Here is an 8,669-nt window from a genome sequence, read left to right as displayed (position 1 = left end):
AACGTGTCTGAGTCAGCAGGTCTGCCGCAGGGCCCAGGAATCTGCATTCCTAACGAGGTGCTGATGCCCGTGCCGATGGTCCGTGGACCACACTCTGAGAGCCACTGGGTCTAGGTTTTGCTGCAGTAACAACAATCCCTGACATCAGCGTTGGCTGAAAGCAACGTGTTTCTCGCTCATGCTGTAAGCTCACGGAGGGTTGGTCAGGGACTCCCTCCGGGACCCACTCACTGGGGAAGCAGCCACTCTGGGAACGTGGCTGGTGACACGCAAGAGGGAGCCAGTATGTCAGACTGGAAGAGCCACTTGCCACTTCTGCTCAGGGTCATTGGCCAGGACGAGCCAGGGGGCCGGGTACTATCATCCCGCTCTGTAGCTGGACAGCAGAGGGGGAGCCTGGGGACTTGCCACCTCCGCAGGGCGAGAGTGAGGCCCGCACACTGTCGAGGTCGGGATGCCCCAGGATTGTGGAAACTCCCCCAGGAAGCCTGGAGGGCTGGTGCCTGACCACAACCCAAGGGCACCCCAAGGCACAGCTCTGTCTCCGGACGCCCGCTGCCACTTCCTCCGAGGAAGAGCTCCCTTGGCGCGTGGCTTGGGCAGTGGCTTCCTTCCACTTTCTGTGACCTTGGCCAGGATTTTGAGAGTTTCTCCTGTCCTGAGACTGGGGTCAAACACTGGTTTAATGCAGGGGAAGGCCCTGGTCACACTTAAGAAGACAGCCGATCACATCTGTTTACGGTGGAAACATTAATCTTGATTTATTGAAAAAGGATTACAATTATTCCTCTGTTACACAGGTTTAAAATACTTTAAAACACCCTTTCCTGGGCATTACAGTTAAAACGTATGAACACGTCTACTGGATTTTTAGGAAATGTACAATGTGTCACTCAACATTCTAGTTTTAAAGGGCCTAATGTCCTAGAATCTTTACCACAGGTTTCCTTTGAACCGTTTTCTTTTGCTTTTCGCCAACATGTGTCCAATTATGTAGATGAGGGGGAAAAAATAAAATTACGCCAGAAGAATTTCTGCAAATATAAGAAGTAATTTTATTGCAATATACCATAGCTAAGTGGTCTGGGGAAAACGGGACACATCTTGACTTCAGTACAAATTACAACAGCTCTGAAGGGTCCAATGGAGGAAAAGATCGACAGAATAAAAGGAGAACTCGGGCAGGATGAGAAATCAAAGTGGAATCACATGACCTAGACAAAACCCACAGGGCGCCCTAGGGCGATGCTCCGACATGGCTTTTCTTTTGACGAGATGAAGGAGAGGGTCGCTGGCAGACGCTGGCATCCTGGGTTCGGAAGAATCTCGAAGCCAGGCTTTTCTTTGGCAACAGCAAGACTCAGTTTCCAGAGGGATCCAGGAAGTCCTCGTGGGCGGTGTGTTGTTATTCTTGGGTTGCTCCGCAGTGGTTTCCTCAGCCGGAACCACGGTCCAATGAGGCGGGGTGGGCGGAGAACAGCACCAGAGCTGGGACCTGTCACAGCTCCTCCCGAGGAGGCTGCAAGGGGCCCTGGGGCCTGTCTTGCTTCTCCCATTGTGGAAGGAAAGGGCATTGCACACGGGCAGCTTTTCACAGTAAAGGGATCGCCCTTCCTCGCTGGCCCTGCCAGCCCTCACCCTCGCTCAGGGAGGACCAGTATCAGATGAAGCCCGGCTGGCCCCGAGCGCCCGCGCGGCTGAGACCCGCACCCAGCGCGTTTGCGGATGGAAAAATCCACATCGCTTTCGTGGGGAAAAGGCACCGCTGGCAACCCCGGAGGGACTCCCAGAGTTCATTGCACATGTGTCTGTCTGCTGAGGCTGCAGCAAAGGCGGCCCAGCTGAGGCCACGTGCTGCCGCTTCAATTCAGTTCTTGCAACAAACGCAGAAATTAGCACCACAAACGTTCGGCAACAGAATACAATCCGCCATCGTTACACCGTGGACCACGCGGTAAGCGACCATGTGGGGTGTGTGTGTGTGTGTGTGTGTTTTCAGATCACAGATGCACGGCCTAAGTTTGGTACCCGGCCTGGGGCGGCTTCACTGCAGTCTGGGAGGAGAACGGGGCCATGGGAGGGAAGGTGACCCGCATTTACCTTAATGTGCTTGGCAAAAACCCGGATGGTGGAGGCAATAGCCAGGATGGAGAAAGATGGGAGAACGAGGCATGGCAGCTACCCCCAGTGTCACCTTCAAGGAGATCTTAACAGATAGCACCACGAAAGAGAAGTGTAAAAATAAGCACCAATTTTCATTTAATTATCATCTACAGAAAATGTGGTTTCCCTGCCCTGGACATCCTCCCATCAGGCTCTGCAGGAAGAAACACGGAAAAAGGAAGCAATTAAAATTAACTTAAGCCTGCGTTTCCATCTAAGTGCATGTGGAGAAGGCAAAGTATAAAATCCTTTTTTTCTTTTTCTCCCTGTTAAAAAGTAAAACCCAGAGCTAATCAAAGACTTGTCTGAAAGGGGCACCGGCGCCTGCTTTGTAAATGGTGGGGTGAATTCTTGCTGCCCTTGGCAAACTTCTAATTTCTCACGCGTCCTTGAGCGGGCGGGGGTGTGGACCGCATCCCACGATGGACACCCCACCTGTTTTCTCAATTCTCCCGGTGGGACCAAAGCGGGGTTTACAGGCACGATTGGAAGTCAGGGACACTGTACATTTGTGACCATACAATACAAATATTTACTTAAAACTCACAAAAACAAAAGCACCTTTAATCCATCGGAAAGGCACATGCAGGATGACACTGGGCCTGTGAATGGATCTTGTTAAAAACAGAGGCTCCGGAGGGTGAGGCGACCTTTACAAGGCTTGCCTCGGAACAATTTTTGAAGGTCGGGGGAAGTACACATCTTCAAGTTGAATTTTTTCCAAAAAAACAAAACATGATCTCCAAATACTGCAGCCACACCCGGGCCCCTGTGGACTCTCAGTGAACGAGATCCACGGGCTCGGGGGCGAGACGCGTGGGCCCCGTTCCCTTCCCTGGGGAGTGTGGTGTAGACGGAACGGAACTGGAGCAAAGCAGCGGCTGCGGGGCATCTAGGTCATGTGATTCGTCTCGGGGCCGGGACTCCGGCTCTTTCCCTTTGCTCTCTCTGGGTGTGGAGTGGGCCCGGCGCGGTGGGGAGGGACGAGGGGCCTTCACCGTCCAGGACACCCGCGGGCGGTGCGCTGAGGTCACGAGGTTGCTCTTGGGGCCAGGCTCGCGCGGCTCCTAGCCCACGAAGCAAGCCGGCCCCACTTCAAAGCCGAATTTCTGTGACGCGTCACCAAAGTCGTTGAACATGATGTCCACGATGGGCACTTGCTCCACCTTGGGGGTGTTGATTTCCAGAACGGTCTTCTGATACCCTTTCTTTGTCTGGGGAAGGGGAGGGAGGGGGATGCAGGTCAGCGGGGGCTCCGAGATGAACCAGCCATCCACGCCCGCCACGGCTCCGAAAACCCACCCTCAGCAGGGCGAGCCGTGGGGAGCAGGCGGCGCACCCCAAGACGTCCGCCTCACCCCCCGTCCGGGAGGGGCACAGGAGCGCGCGTAAGGAGGCCGTGCAAGGGTCCGCAGCCCATTTGGACCCGTGTCCCCTCCCCGCCAGGTGGCACATCCACACCAGGGACTCCTTGTTCGAAGATGAGGAAGTCTGAGAATCCCAAGACCGCGACAGCGGATCGCAGGCCCTCCCTGGGGCCATCAGCGGGCTGGACCGCGCTCGGAAGTGAGAGGGATCCGCGTTCACAAGTTCGAGGACAGGGGCCTTACCCGCCCTCAGAGGAGTACTGGGTAAACTGAGGTATGGAGGGACCGGGCGAGCTTGGGGGAGGAGCATCTACTGGGATGAATCAGGCTCTCCCTTGCTCCGACCACCTGTTCCATCCCTGTGAGCATCTGAGTTCACGCTCAGCACCACCCTGGGGGACGTGAGCCCCACGTTTCCGATTAGGAGAGTGAGCCCCAGGAAAGGGACAGAACTGCTCCAGGAGTGGTGTCACCCCTCTGCCGCCCTCCACATCTCCCAGAATACAGGGGGTGAAGGTGCAGGTCCACCCTGGTCAGACAGCACCTACAGCCAACCCTGAGCATTAGGACACTTGTCAGGGAGGCACTGACCCCGTCCCCCATCAATTCCCCCAAGACGAGGGTCCCGGATCCTCGTAGACACGGTCTGCCCACCTGTCTGGGACCAGCAGCCTTCTCCACCTCGCACTGGACCAGGCACATCCTCAGCTGGATCTGGCCCCGGGGAGGCCCTCCCTCCCGTCTTTTCCCCAGCGAGGCATGTCCAGCTGAGGGAGAAGGCAGTGCCTCCCGGGGCCTTGTTCCCCTCCCGTGGGACAGCGTGGGTCCCTCCCTCTGGGGGAGGCCGTGACCATCACCTGTGTGACCACATAAAGCCCCTGGAGCCCTGCATGACCCTGGGGAGGCGCTCAGTAAGTCCAGCTGCTATGAGGCGGCCTTCACTCTCCGGGCGGCAGCTTCCACGACGGCCCCAGCCCCATATCCCCCACGGATCCCTCCCCGGGGGAGCCCACTTGGTGAGGAACAGCCCCTCACGAGGGCACCTTCATGTGACAGCAGCTCAGCAACCTCACGGCACCATTAGGGACAGACTGTGTGTGGCCCCCAGATCCAGGTGGGCGAGCCTTACTGTGACGGAGTTGGGAGGCAGAGCCGTTGGGAGCCAATTAGGTCAGAGTGGAGCCTCATGAATGGGACTCGTGCCCCTTTAAGAAACAGCCAGAAAGCTCTTAACCCCACATGAAGGCGGCTGTCTGTAACCCGGGGGAGGGCCCTCACCAGAGCCCGTCAGCCGGCGCCCAGCTCAGACATACAGCCTCCAGAACCGTGAGAAACAACTGCTTGTTCTCGACAAGTCTCTGCTCTGCAGTGATTTGTGACGGCAGCTCATGCAGGCCGGGAGAGATGCTGGGCCACAGCCATGCAGCTAAGCTGCCCCCAGAGTCCTGGTCCTCGGAAACTGAGTCAAATGACAGATATTTGTTTTTTTAGGTGCTACCTTTGGGAGGTAATTTGTTACAAGCCATGGATAAGTAACATGCTCTCTGCGGCTCATTTTTCTCCACTGGAACTCCAGGAGGTGGCGAGGATGGAAGGAAGCCTCATGGGGGCAGGGCTCCTGGCCAGGCCTCCACGAAGGTGCCAAGCCTGGGAGAGACCTGCTCTGTGAGCTTCTAGACGTCGCCTCCTGAAGGGCCTCCCTGACCCCGCGAACCTGTCCTCCTCACAGCCCTGCCTTAAGGAGAGCGCTCACTCCTACCCGCAGCAGGCCAGGCCGGAAATGCTTTAAAGCCAGGACTCGCACTTACGAGCCGACGTGCGTCCCCTCGGGAGCTCGTTAGCACTACCGGCTCTGGTCCCTCCCAGAGGTGGGATTCAGGAGGCCTAGGGTGGATGCAGCGTCTGCCTGGTTTAGACGCAGCTCGGGCAATTCGGACACACGTGGGTCACGGCCATCCCCTGAGCGACACTGTCTGAAGGACCTGCTCCGGCGGCCAGGAGCTCAAGGGCACAGATGCTACGAGCTTCCAACACGGGGTCCCCAGAGAGGATGCCCAGCCACGCCCCTGCAGGATGGAGCCCTGGGAGGAAGCTGAGCCCTCGCCCTCCCTCGGCCAGTCCAGCGAGGAGGGGCCAGAGTCCACCCTGCCTGCCCCAGCTCTACCCCTCACTGGTCCGACAACCACCCAGCAGGGACTCAAGTGAGACGTCTGGGCTGGCCTCCCCTGGGCTGCTGCTGTCCCGGGGAGCTGTGCGGCCTCGGCCACAGGCGGCCTGAGCCTCGTGCACCCGTGAGCTGGGCAGCCCAGCCTTCTCCTTCCCCCCAGGGAGTGGGGCAAACAGCCCTTGGCAGGGCCGGCGCCCGTCTCTTCCGCCCACAAGGGACGGCGGCGCGTGCTCAGCTGGCAGGGTGACTTCTCTCGGATTGATGGGCCCCAGAGCTCCGATGATCAGAGCGCTTAGCGGGGGCATCTGTAAGCTGTAAGCCGCCGTGCGCATACCGCTCCATTACCCCGTCGTTCCTGAGGCATTAATAACCATTACGGGCTGGCAATGGCCCCCGGGGGTGCGCAGAGCTGCACAGACAAGGGGATTTATGTGGCGTGGCTCCTTGGGCCTCCTGCCCGGTCATCTGTGCTCCTCCACAGGGCCGGCCCTGCTCAGTGGCCCACCCATCAGGCTACAGGGCCGCATCGTGCCAGCGTCCGAATCCCAGTGTCTTTGGCTCTTATTTTTTTAAATAGATTTGTTTTATTTATTTATTTTTGGCTGCGTTGGGTCTTTGTTGCTGCGCACGGGCTTTTCTCTAGTTGCGGCGAGCAAGGGCTACTTTTCGTTGCGGTGCGCAGGCTTCTAATTGCGGTGACTTCTCTTGTGGAGCACGGGCTCTAGGCGCGCAGGCTTCAGTAGTTGTGGTACGTGGGCTCAGTAGTTGTGGCATGCAGGCTCTAGAGCGTAGGCTCAGTAGTTGTGGCACACAGGCTTAGTTGCTCCGCGGCATGTGGGATCTTCCCGGACCAGGGCTCAAACCCGTGTCCTCTGTATTGGCAGGTGGATTCTTAACCACTGCGCCACCAGGGAAGCCCTGGCCCTTATCACCATGTGAATCAAGCAGGCCCCCCCCCCCCCGCCCCGGGGGAGGCAGCTAGCACGCATTCCTTCAGGCCTCCTGCAGGATTACCTGGGAGGGATGTGACTTTTCAAACTGTGGCTGAACTTCCGGTGGGCAGCGGAGTTGGGTGGGGTGAGCAGAGCGCTGACCGTTCCAGGCCGTGCTTCAGAAGTGCCCCTATGCCCCACCTCCATGCTCTGCTGGGCCCAACCCTCCCCGGAATCCCCTCCCCTGCCTGAAGGAACGTGGGCCCATGTCCTCCATCAACAGGATTATTCTGTCTAGAGTCATGATCTCTCCACCTCCTCAAAGGCAACATCTTTTCCAGAAGTAAAAATGTCAAGCGCCAAATCCAGATATTCCCATGCTGCTAAGTCTTGCCTCTGCATTGGCGATGCCCAGAGGACCACTACAGAGCTCAGAAATGACTGCCAGGATTCCTGGCGTCGGGGCAGAAAATTGGATCGGTGCTGTTGATTTTCTCAAGGAGAAGCTCACGGTCGGGAGTCCCGTGGATCTCAGCTGCGGAGCTCCTGGGCAGCAGGGCTGACTTCTTTGGGTAGAGGCGAAGGAGCCTGGTCCTTCCAGCCTTCTGAGCGATCCCCAAATCTTTGACTGTCCTTCCTGTAGAATGGCAGTTTTGTTCCCCGGGGCGCATGTGGCCTTGTCTGGAGGAACTTCTGGTTGTCACAGCTGAGTGGGTAGAGGATCTAGCTGGTCAAGTCCAGGAATTCTGCTCAATATCCTACAGTGCGCAGGACCCTTCTACTCCCCTGCCACACCCACACACAGCAAAGAATCATCCGGCCCCAAAGGCTGAGAAACTCTGGTCTAGAACCAGCTTTTCTCTGCATGCCTTAAGGGAACAGAACAGGAATGACAGGTGGAAATAATGGGCAAACGGGTTCCAGCTCATTTCTCAGAAGAGCTTCCTAACACTGAGACTTCAGAACCGTGGCCTGGGCTGACTCAGGAGGTAGTGAGCTCCCCGTTGATGGAGGCATTCAAGGTGCAGCTATGCCAGGAAGGGACTGTGGTGGGAAGAATGCTGGGGTGGGAATTAGGAGACTCAGCTCTGCCACACCCTGAGGGTCTTGGCAGGTCACTCACAAAATAAAGTGAAGACCCTGATGAGTGGTTATCACCCAGGAGTGGGGAGCGCTCCTCGTGCCCTGGGTGCATGGATGCTGGTGATGTCCTGAAAGGCCCAAGCAATGGGCAGCTGCCCCAGATGCTGACAGCACACCCACGTCATCAGGAGACGTTGGGCCAGAGGGAGAGGACTTTGGATTGTAGGATTAAGGAAGGTCCGAGCCTGCCCTGTACTGGGAGCCTGCAGAGCCGGGAGGTCAGGTTCTGAGTTCGACAGCAGTACTGGAAACTTCTGGGCAGGGAGCTTCGAGAGGAAGAGGCATGGGGCACTGGAATCTTCCCAGGAAGCTCTCAAGAGTGCAGGAGGCTTCTGAGCTGCATTAGGGGGCCAGGGGCCTCTGCCTTTTCACCCCAGTCGGTTCTTCACAAGATACATTCTCCCAGCATCCCTTCCAGGGAACGGTCTCTCTTCCAGAAAACCAGTCTGCACGCTTTACCAGATGACACGTATGGGGCCACCCAGAGTGTTTCCCTTTCTGCCGTGGAAGCCAAGGAGCTCCAAGCCCCGTCCCAGGCTCTGCCTCTGCTCTACGAGAGTCCCTGTTTCTCCTCACACCTCCACCGTGACTGCCTTGTGCCTGTGAGCCCGTGTTGCCTAAAACAATCACAGGAACAGGGATTCTTCTGGGGCTCACGGCAGCTGAGCACGGCTCTGAGGTCGTTTTAGGCACGTTCCCCCTGGAACAGCCCTGTGACGCGGTGCTGTTATAACTTCTGTTTGTAGAAGACAGACGTGAGGGATGACTTTACCCGGTGCCTCACAGCCTTCTGGGAGCAGCTTGGCATCTGCGTCAGGAACGTGAGCACATGCTGGACGGCTGAGGCTTCCGGATGCTTCTGGATCTCTTTCCACAAGGAACTGCATCCCTATCTGA

At 57.4% G+C, this 8,669-nt stretch overlaps 1 protein-coding gene across 2 annotated transcripts in view; it reads right to left on the bottom strand.

Moving 5' to 3' along the window:
* Positions 1 to 778: 778 nt before the first annotated feature.
* Positions 779 to 8,669, bottom strand: part of COL5A1 (collagen type V alpha 1 chain) — a gene marked incomplete at its 5' end in the record, with an annotated part of 155,075 nt that continues 147,184 nt past the window's right edge. For both annotated transcript variants that reach the window (XM_082657319.1, XM_082657320.1), the window contains one exon: positions 779 to 3,377. In XM_082657319.1, coding sequence (XP_082513445.1) covers positions 3,231 to 3,377 — 147 coding nt within the window. In that variant the 3' untranslated portion in view covers positions 779 to 3,230. The remainder of the gene's footprint in view (positions 3,378 to 8,669) is intronic.

This window comes from Grampus griseus, assembly GCF_964374135.1.
Source record: "Grampus griseus genome assembly, chromosome: 6".
NCBI lineage: Eukaryota > Metazoa > Chordata > Mammalia > Artiodactyla > Delphinidae > Grampus > Grampus griseus.
This window is presented reverse-complemented; position numbering and strand designations above follow the sequence as displayed.